This window comes from Mustela putorius, unplaced genomic scaffold (assembly GCF_011764305.1).
Source record: "Mustela putorius furo isolate JIRA1106 unplaced genomic scaffold, ASM1176430v1.1 tig00000275_pilon_pilon_pilon, whole genome shotgun sequence".
In the NCBI taxonomy this organism is placed as follows: Eukaryota; Metazoa; Chordata; class Mammalia; order Carnivora; family Mustelidae; genus Mustela; species Mustela putorius.
Window position 1 is genome coordinate 13229464 of NW_025421341.1, and position 17551 is coordinate 13247014.

A 17551-nucleotide genomic window follows, 5' to 3' on the forward strand; every position below is an offset into this window, starting at 1 on the left:
ACTTGTTAACAAACATTTACGGTAGAAATGAAGTAGACTCAAGTGATGTCTTTTCTGAGGGCTACTTTGGAGACCTTTCTTTACAGGTAAAGGAAACTATCCCATTTGCTCTCCCTTCATAATAAACCCACGGAAAAAGATATATTATTTGTGAAGACTCTTGTAGAAACAGACCTGTAACATATCTGGCTACATATTAGCTAGACAGACATACCAACTTAGGGATCTTTTCCATCTAAGTTCTTTGCTATGGGCAACAGTGATAAGAGCATTAGTCCATACAGTCCTGGTCAATTTCACTTCTAAGTGTGAACCCCACTAGGAGATCACAGACCCAGCTTCTTAAATGCAGAGGCTTTCTGCCTTCTGTGACAAGGGTAATCCTTAGTCTTTAAGAATTTTGTGACCCAGAAAACAATTCCAAACCAACTTTCAAACTATGCTCATTCAGTGCCATGGTGGGCTTTTACCGTGTTTCCCTAATCTATAGGAATTAAGTACAAAAGAGTCTCCCATACTTAGGCCAGCAAATTTTAAGGTAAATGGCATTTCATTAGAGTATCTTTGGGTTACATTCTAGAATCATGGCAACTTAAGAGTCGGAAGGACTAGAAATCCAAGGTAGAACTTCTCAGTTGCTTACCTCATTAACTAGTCCCCCCACTGCTTTACCAACAGAACCCTAATCTTGTTCAGGTATGGTGGAGATGCTCAGAGAAGATGTCCTCTCCCTTACTCCACGGAAAGAAGCGAGATTTGTTAAATCCAATCACAGAAATGCTATTTTCCTTTGCCAGGCTTTGCTTTAGGGGTAAGCATGTGACTCTAGCTACTGAGGGTGGTGTTATTGGAGGCCACTGGAAAAAAGACCCAGAAGAGGTGCTCTGGTTTTCTTTCCTGACTTTGGCTATTGATATGTAAGAAAATGGCTCTTGGGACTACTGTAGCTATTTGTACCAATGAAGATAAAGAAAACACATTACCAGTATACTGAGAAGCAGAGCAAAAAGATGGAAAGTACCTGGATCTTTGATGACCCTGGGACCTCCTACATTTCGACCTCTTAAGTGTTTTTTGCAAAGAGTGCCTGATATTCACTAAGTGCTCCACAGCTACCTATGAGATGGAAGAGAATGGAAGATGATAAATGGCCTTATTATTTATGCCACTTTTAGGTGGGTATGCTAGTTAACTGCTTCTGAAAATATTCTTAACTAACTTAACAGATTTAGAAAGAAATTCCAGGAAGCAAAATGACTTGGCCAAGATTATACCACAAAGTGTACAAGTTGAGAGTAGAACTCTAACTTCCAAACCTGGAATCTAGATCATACCATGTTTATTTGTGGTGGAAAGAATGACCTAAACTTCCTCGGGCTTGAGAGACAGCATTATTGAGTGATTACGCGTGGCCTCTAATGTCAGGCCTGGCTCGGAATCCTGGCCCCACCACATACTACTGCATGGCCCTGGGTGAGGTCAACTTCCTTAAGACTCAGTTTCCTCATTTGTAAAATCAGAACAAGATCATCTATCATATTAAACTATTATGAATATTAAATAAGATAACACACACACGTAGCACAGGCCTGAGTGTCAAGTTAACTCTCATTTAATGATAGCTCTTACTGATAGTATTAACAAACTTCATTCAACTGAAGTTAAGGCAAGAGAAGCCATTTCTGTTTTGGAAAACAAACAGAACAAGAGAAGCCATTTCTGTTTTGGAAAACAAACAGAACAAAACAGTACTGTCCTGTTGTTCTGAGCGCCCAACACATAAAATTTAACCAGACACTTCACCTATGATCATACTTGGTACAAAACAAAGTTTTCTATGATACAGTTTTTGGCATCAAAAAACCCCTAATGTGGGAGATGGATATACAAGCAATTACCTATCATTCACAGCAGAATTAAATGTGCTGTGAAAAAAAATATAGAAAGGTCTCAGGGAGGACATGGCATTTGGATCAATCCTTGAAAGATAATAGTGGCAAGGAAGGTAATCTGGAAGAGAAGAAAACCTGAGCAAAGGCTCAGGAGCTTCAAACGACACGGCACGTTCAAACATGGCACATAGGTGGGGTGAGAGAAGGTGCTAGTGATAAGGCTGGGAAGACACCTGCATGCTTTATAAAATTTACACTTGATTTTGTAAAGAATGGGGAACCATTATTCATTTTTGAGAACAGAATAGTGTGAACAGATTTGTGTTTTAAGAAGATAACTCCAGGGGCGCCTGGGTGGCTCAGTGGGTTGGGCCTCTGCCTTGGGCTCAGGTCATGGTCCCGGGGTCCTGAGATCGGGCCCCGCATCGGACTCTCTGCTCAGCGGGGAGCCTGCTTCTCCCTCTCTCTCTCTCTGCCTGCCTCTCTGCCTACTTGTGATCTCTGTCTGTCAAATGAATAAATAAAATCTTAAAAAAAAAAAAAAAAAAAAGAAGGTAACTCCAGCAGTTTGTGAAATTAGTGACTACAGTTCTCTTTAGCCAAGAGAGATAAGCCATATTAACAGAGCAATCACAGAAATGTTAGAATTAGGGTATGGGCTGTCGATAAGGCATGTTGGGTTTCTAATAGCTGCCACAGGCCAACATTTAATAATGTAACCAGTGGAAACTATACACCATATAAAAAGAACTTTCTGTGACCTATTTTAGCAAATTCTTTGTACCGACTAATCTTGTTGAAGGATGAATCATAAATTCAGCAAGAGACCATGTCCTGGTGACCTCACTTGTTCTAAGCCCATAGGAATATTCCCACCTCTACTGACTCCAAGGCTTTTGAGAAACATCCTAATTGAAAAAGCAGTCATTTTAGTGTAAGTCCCAAACTTCGCCTTTTTTTTTTTTTTTAAGTGAAAGATGGGGAAAAAGGGAATGGAAACAGAGTAACATAAAACTCAAGATAAAAAAAAAAATCATACTGCCAGGGTCTTTCCAGCTCTAAAGAAAATCTCTGCTTGAGACCTTCTCCTAAAGTACTTAGAACAAGAAGATACAGGGATAGAAATGGTACCAGGTCACCAGAGAGTGAGACCAACTGACACAAAAACCCAGCTGACCACTGCCCTTGCCAAGCAGATGAAAATGTGAACACAGTCAGGGGGGAAAAGGAAGTCAGACTCTGGCAGTGTGTTGAGTTTCAGAGCTCCATAGTTAACGCAAAGGATCTCTTAAAAAAAAGATTTTAAAAATTGCAACCACAGCAGTTCATCCAAAAGTAGAGTTAGTTACAAGGCACACAGAAGTTCTTCTGTGTTAAATAATTTCGACCATATACATATTTCCATGATTTACCAATCTGACTATAGTTAATTAGCTCCTATACAACCACGGTCAGAGTCAGTTCAAATACATCTTAAAATGATATAATTTTAGATTTGGGAGGGTCTTAGAGACAATTTAACCTGCTTCTCTAGGTTTTTAATCAAAACCAACAGACAAGTGATTTTTCCAAACCTACACAGTGCGTCTTAACTGACTGTTCTTTCCACACACCCCTCACCTTCCTCTACCATGTGTATATGTTTATAGGTCTAAGTCTGTGTGTATGTGTGATCTATCTTTCATACTGATAACATATCTAGCATCCGCATGTTCATATGACTTTCTATGTTCGTACCTTAATTCATATTTACATTTGGATTATAATTCTAAGATGTTAGGACCCTGTCTTCCGATCTCATGGGAAATTTGCTGCCACCTATGGTGGCTGTATTATTATTCATTGAATAAGAACAGGATGATATCATATAAAGGGGAAAGGGTTAACTACAGATATTGATCTGAGAGTATGTCTGTACAGAACTAAGACTGGTGCTAGGACTAGCAATGATACATCCTGGTGGGAGAACTAGGACTGTCCCCCAAGCCTAGTTTCCTGTCATACCTTGATACAGGCTGCCCAGGGCATGGCAGTAAGGAAAGGAGCTGACCATGAGGAAGCTTTGTGTCCACTACCTGTCCTGAGAATGTTTAGAAATAACTGCCTCTGATGTGAAGTGAAGGACATGCTAACTAACTAGACAGGGAACTCCTTCTACAAAGTACAGGTATATCAAATCATTCTAACATACACTTTAAATAATGTCTTCCAACTTTACAAATTATACTTCAATAAAGTTGGGGCGGCCGCCTCTGTTTCCATCTTGCCTTAGATCTCGTGCTTCCCAGTGATTTATGACCTGACCTTTTCAACATTACTATCCCTTGCTCAGATACTGCACAGTCTTAGCTGGGTTGGATTCAAGCCACAATCCATCAACCTGGTAGACCCACTGACCATAACCTTTATCTACTTAGCAGTGGCAATATTCCCTTGGAAGAAGCCTGTCCTGGGTCTGTCAGTGCCTGAGGCAATAAGATTTCTAGAATACATCCATCCATAGGCTTCTAAGTAAGACCGAAAAAGATAGCCAAAGATCAAACAAAACCCCAAAGTCGTCTTTCCATAGTTACAAATCCATGGGGTCACCTCACTTAAGCTCTTCTGTATAGTCAGTGTTCAAGGGTATGAAGGGAAAGTTACAGTCTTCCTTCCGTGGACTCGCTGGTCCCCTAAAGCACTGTGGCCAGTTCTGCAATGTCCATGTACTTTAGTGAATTTGTTAAATGCAAAAACGAGTCCTTGTTTAGCTAGGGCGCTTTGTCCTTCTTGGTCCTTCCTCGCTGGTGATCTCCTGAGGGATTAATTTTAGTTCTGTGATCATCATCCGGGTTTCTCTTCCACACCACTTCCCATCTTCTACATCCACAGGCCTGACTGCTAATAAGGCTTTCAAAGCAGAGGGTTCTGGAGACCGAGAACTACTGGCTTCCAATGTAAGGGTACAGCTCCAGCTTAGTGGTTAAGAGCATGGACTCTGGAGAGAGGCTGCCCACGATCAAATCAAGGATCCACCCCACACCAGCTATGGGACTCTAAGCACATTACCTAAGCTCTCTGTGCCTCACCATCTCTGTGTTTCACCACCCTCAAAATGGGGTCAGTAAAAATATCCATACTGCAGGAGCATTGTATGAATTAAATAAGCTGCTCCTTGTAAGAAACTCAAAATTAGTCAGTGCCCACTGTTACTGCACCATTTTCTCCTCCTCCTACCAGAACTGGGCTCTTTCACTCCGAGGACAACACACTCGTGCTCAGGTGTTGGTTCTGAGAGTGACAAGTAGGCTCCTAGTCTGATATACTCTGCTCTCATATATCCCAAGCAAGAAGCTAGGGAAGAAATGATCTTCAAATCCAAAGCAATCATTTTCTTTAAAGAAACACTATCAGGGAATGAGGAAGAGTTGAGGAGTGATGCAAAATGACTTCAGAATTACTTCAAATGATTGCCAACTTCAGAAAGACGAAAGGGCAAAGCCCAATTATCACACCAGGCTTCGTGCTCACCAAGCAGCAGTCAGATTCTTCCACAAAAGGGAATCCTAACTGTCCCTAGGCAACCCAGGAGTTTGCGAGGTATCTGGATACTCCTCCAAGGCCAGAGCAACATTCTGCCAATGGGAGAGGCCACTTTATAAGCCATATCTGTTTGATTTTCTCTTATCACAAGGATAGTGCAGGGCAGCCTTTGAGATGAAAGCAAATCTTCATTTTTCACTGCTGCTAAAGAGCTCCACAGAGGGGATGTGCAAGGTGTGAAATGTTAGATGATGGCACGAGGGTGGAGGGAAAAGAGGGTGGGGTTTTCTTCTAGAAAGACGCAAACTGCCTAAAGAAGTTATTGTTGTTAATCTATCAGCTTATCAGAATTACATTCATTGCACATTTTAAACAATTTTTTTGAGCAGAAACTATGTTCAGAGCACCATATTAGGTACTGAGGATAAAACAAGAAACAGTCCCTTTCTCAGTGATCGGTGGAAGACCGTAAACAGCTGATCACAAATCAGAGTGAGGGAGGGAATGAATGGCTTACTTCCCACTAACAAAGCCATTCATGAGAAAGCACACTTCAGGAAGGCCAACTTAAGAAATACTTACTGTGAGGCCCTTTTATAAAAGAGAGTATGGCAGAGAAAAGTAGGAGTGATTGGTAGTGTCTCTTTGATTGTTATGGATGATTTTCAAATTTATTTATTTATTTATTTATTTTTAAGATTTTATTTACTTATTTGAGGAATGAGAGAGAGAGAGTATGCCTGAGTAGGGGGAGAAGCAGGGGGGGGAGGGAGAAGCAGACCCCCAGCTGAGCAAGGAGTCTAATGCGGGGTTGATCCCAGGATCCAGAGTTCACGACCTGAGCCAAAGGCTAACGCTTAACCGACTGAGCCACCCAGGCGCCCCGATGAGTTTCAAATTTAATTAACAATAGTAATATTATTAAATATTTAAGGTATCTAAAAGAAAACGCTCGGAGAAATGACGAGATGGTTTGTCACACCTCACAGAATTCATGTACATATGTATGTGCATGAAGCATGAGGGGAAAAAAGAAATGGAGGGCCCCACAGCACAAGGTCTGAACCAACCTCTCCCACCTTGTCCTACTAGCCTCCATGGGACCCCCTGCTCCCCCTGCACCTCTCCTCTCTTCACTCGGTTCCCACTGTACTCTTGACCCAGTGTCCTCGACCGCGAACCCCTTTCTGCATCTTCGTGTCTTTCATGGGCCAGCTGAAACTCCATAAACTCTCGTAAGCCTTTCCTAACCAACCCAGCACAGTATCTTCCTTCCTTCCTCCGTCCTCTCACAGTCACTGTCACTTGCTCATCGAAACAAGCTCCAATGGTAGGAAGTAAAACAAAAGCTCCCTCACAAATATTTCAGCTGATGTCTATTTCCTCTCACTCCTGGTACCTTCCTGAGTGTGTGTTAGTGTCTGGTCCCCTTGCCTTAAGTGAAAAGTTCTTTAAGTTAGGGATAGGATCTTTACACATTTTTAACCGCATCGCAGCACAAGGCTATGCCCTGTGTGTGATCAGATGAACATCTACTGATGTGAACAAGCACTGTCAAACTCTGCACAAAGGCAAATACTACATGAATTATGAGCCCATGCAGATTCTAACATACAACGTTAGAAAGAGAGAGTTAACCATAGTCATCTTTTCACTCAGCACTTCTTATGAAGGCACCAAGAATGAGGCTTCAGGTAAAAGGTGAAAGCAAACTGAAGAGGGAGCTTATTAAGTAAGCAAACCCGGACAGGAACATTGAAGAGTACGCCACTCCTGAGGTAAAGGTAAGAGAGACAAAAGAAAGTCAACCATCAGTCAACAGCATCAGAGATAAAAACATACCAGTATTGCCTTGAGCATCTTCGACCTTATTTGGTGAGGACGACAGAAAAGCAGGCCTGGCGAAATGAGGGCCCCGGAGACACGGTGGCTGCTGCTCCAGAGGCATGGTTTGGAGGACTAGCCTCCAGTCCACCTGGGTGACATCTGACCTTGACCGAGCATGACCCGGCTTAAAAGTAGAGGTCTCATCCAGTAAGTCATTGACGGAACGAGGCCTGTCCCTCCGACGCTGACACACATTGAAAAAATTAAAGGTCGATGCTTCCTTTTGTTCCATCCAGGAAAGATTATCTGGGGCTGTCCCTTTCTGAACCATAAACTGTTCTTTGGCAGGGAAGACATTCTGAGCTTTGGTTTCTAAGAGCCTGCTCTTACAGTGGTCCCAAAGCAGGCCCCCCTTGCCCAAGGACGCAACATGTCTGATAGCACCATTGTCCGTTATGTTAGTGAGTACCTCGTGCCCCACCAATTCAGGGACTTCCTGAATCCCATAAACCTCGGCTTGCTGCACAGCCTTTTCTAGCTTACTGTCAAAAGTACTAAAGAAATCTTCAGTAACTTCCAAGGCTGGGCTGATATCATCCACTTCCAAAGCTTCCATGTTGCAGGCTTCACGAAGCCTAAGGCTCCTCCACTGGTTCAGGAAAGGGCTTCATGAACACTCATTCACCCAACAAAGAGAGCTGTGCTTCAGCAATAGAGTTCCAAAACAACTGAAAGAAACCTTCATTTGACTGCCTAGAGCAGGCTGAGCACAAGTATAGTCGATGTTTTTTCAGTTATTAAAAGCATTTGCTAGCAGCTAATGGCCATTAGCAGAAGTACAGGAAGACAAATGCTCCTTCAAGATTATTCTTCATTGAGATCTCCGTAAAGATAACAGGAAGTGCTTGTCAAAGCAATGCCATGCAATCCTTGATTTCCTGGAAGAAAAGAAATAGCACAACATTGACACATGGTTCACTGTATTCTATGGTACACGAAACTGCCCAGCAATTTCCCCATCTTTACATCTCTTCAATGGCAGACATGCCCAGAGGTGGGCAACACCTAAACATAAGCTCCATTGTCAAGAGTACACATCACTACCCGCTTTGTGTTAGAACCTACACAGAGCAGGGTAGAACACTTGATAAAGGGAATTAAGGTCAACAGCTTTTACTCATACAGAAAAGCCTTTGAGAGCAGTTGTGAAAAGATTGTCCTGGCAAGTCTCTGTGATATGCTGACCTAAAATGTAAGCAAAGAGACTAAGAATTCTGTGTCTGGGCCTACACCATACTCAGTCTAAAAGTCACAAATATATGAGTTCTTTCACAAACTTTGAAAGTGCTGATCATTTGTCAGGCTAAAAAGCACAAGGGGGAAGTACCCAGGGAGGCTCTGCCCTTTTATTAAACCCTAATGCTACTGTGTTTGTGTTTCCCAGGCTTGGATTATGTAATACCTAATGAATGCTTCTGAACTTCAGAATTCCTCCAGTCAGCTTGAAAGAAAGGCTTCAGGCTCCAAACTCCCAGATGTTTTGAGGATTGGTCTAGGAGTACAGGTTGAGCCTTAAGGTTGGGCAGAAAATAGCCTTCATGAGCACTAACTCGTTATCTCTGGGAAAGATGAGATCTCCAAGCTCAAGCTTAATTAGCACAGACCTTGACAGTGATGCTGTCCAATATGGTAGGCACTGGCCATATACAACTATTTGAATTTATAATAAAAATCAAATGAAGTTTCTCAGTCACCCTATTACAATCCATGTGCTCAACAGTCACATACAACTTTGTGTTTGCACCCCAAAAATGAACCAACAAAACAACTATGCAAGGGGCTTTTTTGCCCTTAACTACTTACAAGTAGGTAAAATTAGGCAGTTAGCAACAGCTCTGCATGTTCCTGCGAAGGTTCACAGATGTGCTTTTTTCTGTTTAAAACTGCATGATCTTATGGTTCATTAAAATCATTTTTAGCACTTAGGTCATTAACCATTACATTTAAATCAACAGTACCAATCTACATTGCTTAATATATGTAAATTAAACTAGTATATATAGCCCTTCGTTTTAAAATGTGTCAACAGGTTTGCAGTTTACAGGAACTCTGTGGTTAACCTCTTGTGAAGTGATAATGACTATGAACTTGTCTACATTTTATATTTTGATACTTATTATGTTAGCCCTTATGCAGTAGGCATTGATTGACTTTTAGAGATAAACATCAGTTATAATAGTTGCAAACAGGGTTTCTTTTCCTGTGTTTACAGTTAAGCCCTGAGCCTCTTGAATTGTGCAATAGGGTTTTACTACTTCTGTAATTTTGAAACATAGGATTTTTAGTTTCATCTTCTACATCAGAGGCTATGAAAAAGAAATACATAATAAATCATAAAATTTTCTTTACCAAAATTTCAAATAAACATAATAAAGTATAAGCAAGGATAATAATAATAATGATGATGATAATAGACTCAAAATGGAGTCACTTGTGCAAAGCCCCACATCAGCAAATCTAGATTATACCTAATCTCAGCCTCAGTACTATTAGCCTTTTGTGGGAATGTGACCTTTCACCAGTAAATCTAGAATTACCTGATCAGCACTAGTGAGGTAATCTGATTCATAGATCCCTGCCCTTCCCCCAAAGAAAGGTGACCGTGCTTCCACCCCTCCTGCCTATAAAAGAGTTCATTTTGTAGCGCCTTCTATTTACTAGATGGGATGTCACCTGATCCGTAAATTGTTGAATGCAGCCAAACTGATCTTCAAGTTTAATCACTCAAATTTGTTTTTTTAAGAATTATTTATTTATTTATTTGACAGACAGAGATCACAAGTAGGCAGAGAGAGAGGAGGAAGCAGGCTCCCTGCTGAGCAGCAAGCCCGATGTGGGGCTCGATCCCAGGACACTGAGATCATGACCCGAGCTGAAGGCAGAGGCTTTAACCCACTGAGTCACCCAGGCACTCCATCAAATTTTCTTTTTTTTAACATAAGTTTCCCATTTTATATAAGAGGCACCAAGGTGCAGAGCAGTTAGTTATTCATCTAAGACTGTATCACTCATATTCCTTTCCTTACCCCGTGCTTAAAATTCAGTCTGTAATCATAATAGAGTACATGCTTCAAAGTGATTTTTTTCTTATTTTAAATCAAAATGTCTCGAAATCTACTCTTTGTGCTCTCATAGTCTGGTTAGAAGCATATAACCACTGACAGCCATCGCTGCTAGCTTGCGGGACACTGTTACCCCACACATCCTAAACCAGTTACTGTTAGACAAGGAAGGGAACTCTGAAGTCATCCCTCCAACTCCAACCTTTCACAGAAGGGGACATTGAGGCCAAGGGACTATGAGATCACATGATCACTTTTGTATGGATTAGGAAAGTCTTCAAAAGAAGGTGCCCTTTGGGGGCACCTGGATGGCTCAGTTGGTTAAGCAACTGCCTCGGCCTAGGTCACGATCCTGGAGTCTCAGGATCAAGTCCTTCTTCTTCTTCTTCCTCTGACCTCTTCCCTCTCATGCCTTCTCTCTCCCACTCTTTTGCTCGCTCTCTCTCTCTCTCAAATAAACAAATAAAACCTTATTAAAAAAAAAAAAAGTGCCCTTTGAGTTGAGTCTAAGTCATTCCTCCACCTGGTGGCCCAGTGCACAGGGTGTGCTGTTGGTCCTTCCTTTGCAGGTGGAGGTGCAGACTGGTTACCAGGGACAGGATTCCCCAAGAGGAGCGCAGCAGAAAGCCCTCAGAGGGACTCGAGGAGAAGCCATTTGTGCAGACACCTGGCTCACCGTGCCCCTCATACACCGCAGGATGGCCGGGATCTGTGACATAACAGCTCTACTTCAAAGGGATTGGGACCTGGGTCTCCAGCAGGGGTGGGGAAGTATGGGAAATGGGTCAATATTTTGTTTATTTTGGCTATAATACTCTTCAATTTGTGAAGTTAATACTCTCCCTTATAATGGGTCAGGAAAATATTATCAGCGGGGTTGGGTGGGGGGACACCTAGGCTTGTGATGTCTGACACCACACTGGATGATTTTATGCAGCTTTTTAATGGAACCCACCTTCCCTTCCTTGAAGCAACTAACAGCTGAACTTGGCTGGAGCTTATTCTCTGCCGCTCCCTCCTCAGATGAAGGAAATCTTGCCCTTTGGGTACCATGGCCCAGACCGCTGGAATCGGGGGTGGACTCACAGCTGCTGAGCAACAGTGTTGGGGTTCAGACCCGGTTAGCGCACAGCTCGGGTTGGCCACTCCTTTTCATGCGGAGCCCAGATCAGGACTGGGCGGAGCCTTGGTCCTGTCTTGGCCAGGCCTCTCCTGGGCTCTGTGGGCTCAGTGTTCATCTCACCCCCTTTGTGAGGCCGTCCTGCACTCCCCAGCCCTGGGTGCATTCCGCGTGGGAAAGCAGGCCTCCACCCCAGTCAGTGCATGCTCTGAGACAGGCTCGGTGGGGAAGGGTGGCCGCTGCTGGGCATATGAGCTGATCTGAAAGTTTGGGGTGCTCCGGTGATGTCTCTGGAAGGGGGTTTTGGGCTTGGAGGTGTTGGGGGCACTGCAGGGTAAAGAGGGAGCAAGAACCAAGGAGAAGGGTTTTAAAGTGAGCAGAGACTGCAAGCAGGGAACCTGAGGCGTGGGTGTGTGGTGGCCCTGATGGGTGGGGGTGGTTTCGGCTGTGCCGTGGCCCCCAGAAGCCCTCAGCTGTATCTGGAGACCATCTGACAGGGGTGGAGGGGGCTGGGGAAGAACTACTCTGAGGGGGCAGGCAGGGAGGAGGACTTCCTGTTTTACCCCACCCTGAGCTGGCAGCACTGGAGGGTCACGGCCATGGCCTGGCACCGGCTCTTGGGAGTTAGTGGTTAGTGGCCGGCTGAGTCCTAATTCCCTCTCTGAGCTGCAGGTCTAAACCTTATGTGCTGGGCTTCAGGAGCCTTGGAGTGACCTAGAGGCCCTGTATAAGGCCCCAGTTCCTTCACAATTCAGTGGTCCCCTGAGGTAGAAAGCCAGAACAGTCTGGAGGGGCTGTTGCTCAGAGCTGTGTAACATGAGGCCAGTGTCTTCTGGAGCCTGTTGGCTTTTCTGTGAAAGAGAACGATGCTAGACGCCTGGGCAGTGACAGCCACACTCTTCTGAGGGACCATTACTCCTGGTTCTCAGATGAGGGTGAGTGGCGAGCCAAGGCCATACCGGCAGGCCAGGTCCTGAGTTGAGTCTAAGAAATTTAGAAGGTATGCGCCTGAAAGGCTAGAAACAAATTAGAAAGAGTAAGTTACTTTTATTAGCAAGGAATTTTCAAGTTTATTATATGACTTTCCATAGGCGATGTGGTGAGCAATATAGTGGAAACGTCTGAGCTCCAGGGTTAGTTCTGGGTTCAACTCCCAATTGTCTCATATGAGCTACGTGATTTGGGGCAAGATTTCCCTGACCCACACCCACTCCGTTCCAAATCCTTCTCTAGGCTAAGCAGTATGTCCCATTATAGGAATTTTAATTTTCACTATTTAGTGCTTTCCATTGCCTCTGTTTGGACCTTATGCAGCTATTCCCCCTCCTTTCTGATAGAAAGATGCATTTAACCTTCTAATCATACCTTAAAAACTTCTCCTCTTTTCCATGCAACCCAGCCTTTTCCTGACACTCTTCCTTGTCTTCATCCACTCAGTCACACGGGCCTTTCAGTTCTTCCGAGGGACTCTGAGGTTTGCCTTTTTGACTTCCAGTCCTGTCCTCAAGGCTGTTCTCCTTGCTGGAGGGGTTACCCTCCCTCTCTCTCTTTTATATATCTAATGCCAAATTATCCTTGGACCTAACATCAAGTGACAGAGTTGTATTCTCTAAAGATGGCCACAACAAATTCTATGCCACATGCTTTTCTACAATGAGATCTTGTTATTCCTCCGTCCAGAACTGACTTTATTTTTCCACTCCCTTGAATCTGGGCAGGATTTGTGATATTTTGTTCAATAGAGTGTGGCAGAAATGATGCTGTGCCCATTTGAGGTACAGCCCTTACCTGGCCTGGCAGCTTCCTCTTCCTGTCTCTGGGAGCTCTAAGCTGTTATCTAGGAAGTAAGGCTGTCTGCTAGAAAGAGAGGTCACACTGCAGCGGGGAGGCATCAGGCATGTGTGTGGAGAAGCCGTCTTGGAAGACAGCCCAGTCAAGATTGCAGAGGATTCCAGCCCCAGTCAGTATCTAACTGCAACTCATAGGAGATCCCAACAGAGAACTGTCCCAATGAGCCTAGGTAGCCCAGAAAGGTGAGAGGCAATAAACTGTTTTCAGACACTAAGTTTGGGAGTATTTTGTCACCCAGCAACCAATAATCAGGACTTGTTTCTTCCTCAGGGACACTATCTGGTTAAATGTCCTTATTTAAGTTTCCATGGCACTTGCATATCTGTAAGTTGCACACTTCACACTTGTAATTACCAGTTCCAAAGTCAATAGCCCCTCTTAGGCAGCAACTGTGTCTATTTTGCTCACCCTTGGACCTCCAGAACATAGATGCAATTTAGTAAGTATTTTTTAAGTAAGTTAATGAATTATTTTTGAGTGGCTATCTTTAGGATCATTAACGTTGTTTTCTTCTCTTTTTCCTTTTTTGCCATTACCTCTGACTTACCCCAAGGCTGTTTCTAGCAATAAATAGTAAGGATAGTTGCTGCTTTAACAGTAAAAAAAAAAAAAAAAAAAAAAAAACTCTTTAGTGTAATAAATGAATTGACAGACCAGTGAAAGAGGTCCAGCTCTTTGCCTGTATTTGCATAATACAAATTAAATAGCTAAAAAGAGTTATTGAAAGTTACAGTGATTTATTCATTCCATAAATATTTACTGAAGCAGATACTGAGTTCTAAGCACAGGTGATACTACAGTGAACAGAACAGACAGAAATCCTGCTCTCGTGGAAGTTACATTACTAAAGTAGTGAACTCTTACTGTATGCCAGGCACAGCTCGAACTGCTTTCACTGCCTTACCCTCGGGAGGCAGGTGTTGCTGCGAAGGCCTCCTGAGAAGGAGGCGCACTCCCCCATTCCCTGATCTGTCTGATCTGTCCCAGCCCTCCTCTCTGACGTCTTTCCTGAGGACTCAGTCGTTTCAGGTCTCTCATTTCCCTGAACGTCTAACCCATCACTGAACAAGTCAACTTTGTAAACCACCTTTTCCCCCTCCATTAGGCTAGGAGCTTCGGAAGGGCCCCACCTCTACACCTGTGCCCTGTTCCCACAAGACCAGAAAATCTGCCTGCCTCTTGCCTTCCTCCTTCTAATGCAGCCTCCACATCATTTCTCTTAATCCTTCAGAGTCTCCCCAGGAGAACAAGAGTCAGCAAATATTTTCTGTAAGGAGTAAATAGCTTTGGCTTTAGGTGCCATACAGTTAGGTTTGCTACTCCTCACCTCTATGGCTGTTGTGTGCAGAAGGCAGCCATAGACAAAATGGAAATGAATGGGCTTGTCTGTGTCTGATAAAATTTTACTGACAAAACAGGCTGATAAACAGACTGTGGCATTTAGCTGTGCAATAAAACAGTATTCAGCCTTTAAAAAGCAAGGGAATGGGACCCCTGCGTGGCTCAGCGGGCTTTTGGCTCACGTCTTGATCTGCTTTTGGCTCACGTCTTCATCCCAGGGCCCTGGGATCGAGTCACACATCGGTCTCCTTGCTATGCAGGGAGTCTGCAGGTGGTGTTTAAGGGGTATAGATATTCAGATTTGCAAGACAAAAAAGTTCTGGAGATCTGTTTCACAGAAATGTGAATACGCTTAACACGACTCACAGAAAAAATGGCTAAGATAATAAGCTATCTATGTGTTTTTTACCACAACTTAAAACAACAACAAGCAGAGAGTCCGATTTTCTTGTGGGCAGTAGTCTCCTCAAAGATCTAGTCCAGAAAGGAAGGAACTACAGCTCCACCAATTACCAGCAAGGGGACTCCAGCAAGTTATTTCCCTTTTTATTTTCCATTTTCTCATTTGCAAAATCAGCAAACCCATAATACTTCTCTCTCAAGAGAGTTGAGAGAACTACATAGGACAATGGCATGGTTCCTGGCACACAGTACATGACTAACCGTGGCCTAAAAGCCACCTCTATCTGCTCCACCATCCCTCCTCCACGAGCTCATACTCTCCCTACTCCCAAGCCTCCCTCCCATCTGGCCAACCTGTAGGCATGTTCTCACCTCAGGGTCTTTGCATCAGCTATTGCCTCAGAACCAACATGGCCAACTTTCTCCTGAAGTGATTGCTCATGTCACCTTTTCAATGCAGCCTACTTTGACCATACTATTTAAAATTGTAACATACATCTCCACCCTGGACTTCTGATTCCCTTTACTCTGCCTTTTTAAAACAAACTTATAATTTTTAAAGTTTTATATTTACAAAATTATTGCAATGATAGTACAGTGAGTACCAACAAACCCTGCAGCCAGTTTTTTACCATGTGACATTTTACATTAGTATGGCACATTTGTCACAATTAATGAACCAGAATTGATACATTATTATTAACTAAAAGTCATATGTTATTGGGATTTCCTTAATTTTTTCTAATATCCTTTTTCTGTTCCAGGATTCTAACCAGGACACCTCATGAATTTAGTCATCCTATCTCCTTAACCTCCTCCTGGCTGTGAGTTTCTCAGACTACTTGTTTTTGATGACCTTGACAATTTTGAGGAATACTGACCAGGTATTTATAGATTGTCCCTCAACTGGCATTTGTTTGATGTTTTTCTCACGATTAGACTGGTGCTGTATGTTTTGGGGGGAAAAAAACCCACAGAGGCGAAGTGCCATTCTCATCAGGTCATATCAATAGTAGATACTATCAACATGACCTGTCACTGTTTATGTTAACCTCGATCACCTGGCTTGACCCTTTCTTCTTATGCAATTACCATCTTCTAAAGTGCCATTTAATTTACTTATTTATTTAATGTTTAGTGTTTCTACCTAATAAAATACAAGCTACTCAAGGGCAGGAATTTACGTTCACTTTGCTCAATAAGGTATCCCAAGTGCACAGAATAGTGTCTGACATGCTAAAAAAAAAAAGGCACTAACTATTCATGTGTTGAGTAAATGCACTGTTCTTCTTCTGCATCACATTCACGCCCTTCCGTGACCCATCCACCTCTCCCATCTGTAGATGCTAACCAATACTCGTCTTGCTGTTTTATTCCTCCATGTTTTGCTCCAAGTTGGGGAGGCCTTCCCAATTGCTCAGGCTCTCTCTTAGCACCCTGGGTTTGCCATGCTGCACTGAAATGATCGACAATCTCTATCCCGCGTATCCCACTCTACGCTCTAAGCGACTAGACACCAGGCAGAGTGCCTTACTTAACCTCTTTTATGATCTTTGTGTCTTCATCCTTTGGGGCTCCATTTTTCAACAACCTCATTCTTTTTAGAACCTCATCTTCTCCCTAGGATAGATATGCCTCAAATTCATGACAGTACAAGGATGTAACGCCAAGTTTAGTCTCTACAAGCAAACACCTCTTCCTAGCTCGCCTCATTTGGTTTTGAAATTAATTAGAAATAACAACAGCATATTCAGACAGGTCAAAATATGAAGATTATGTTCCTTTGACAAAGTGAACTAAATAAAATGAGTGTGTGTGTGCAGTGTGGTTTGCCTCAGCACAAAGCCGGAAATTAGGAGCTAATTAGAACTGTGTTCTAAATCTGGCTCAACCACACACACACACGTGCTGGGTGGCCTCTGGCAAACCATTTAACCTCCGGGCTCTTTACTCAGCTACCTGTATCCAATAAAGTTGCTAACATCAAACTGCTACGCCCGTGGATCACTCACTAGGTAGCTGTTCCAACATGCCTTTAAAAAATGTAAACTACTCTATAATTACTGAGCGCTCCACTGGACCTCACCCATTCAACAACCACATGCTCCTAGACTAGACCTTCAAAGTTATGTCAGCCCAACAAAGGCAAAGTCAGCAACGAACAACTTATAATACACTACTTTTCAGCCAAAATCAATGATCTACAGATATCTTATTTTTAAATAAAATACCCTTTCTCTAAAAAGGGCTATTTCTCCTATTTAATGGATTGACAAACTGAGGTCCGTTTGCCAGGGCGGTAATAAAAGCTCAACCCAAGGAATCCCCGGCATGCATCACAATGTAACAGGATGGAGAATCAGTGTATTGCTATCTTTAACAAGGAACTCTGTTGTTTACATGCTCATTAGGCCAGGCTAACTAACAGGATGACTACGGCAATCCTCCCACATTGAGACAGAAAAGCAGATGTA

The 17551-nt window shown here is 43.1% G+C and overlaps 1 protein-coding gene across 4 annotated transcripts in view; it reads right to left on the reverse strand.

Annotated features, from left to right (window-relative positions):
* The window catches only part of PLEKHM3 (pleckstrin homology domain containing M3), a 178644-nt gene that overhangs the window by 146739 nt on the left and 14354 nt on the right, over positions 1-17551 (reverse strand). For 3 of the 4 annotated variants that reach the window (XM_004764266.3, XM_004764267.3, XM_045078666.1), the window contains exon 2: positions 7257-8179. In XM_004764266.3, the coding sequence (XP_004764323.1) occupies positions 7257-7857 (601 nt within the window). In that variant the 5' untranslated portion in view covers positions 7858-8179. Of the gene's footprint in view, positions 1-7256; positions 8180-11318; positions 12500-17551 lie in introns of all 4 variants that reach the window. The other variant, XM_013062300.2, reaches the window with a different exon arrangement.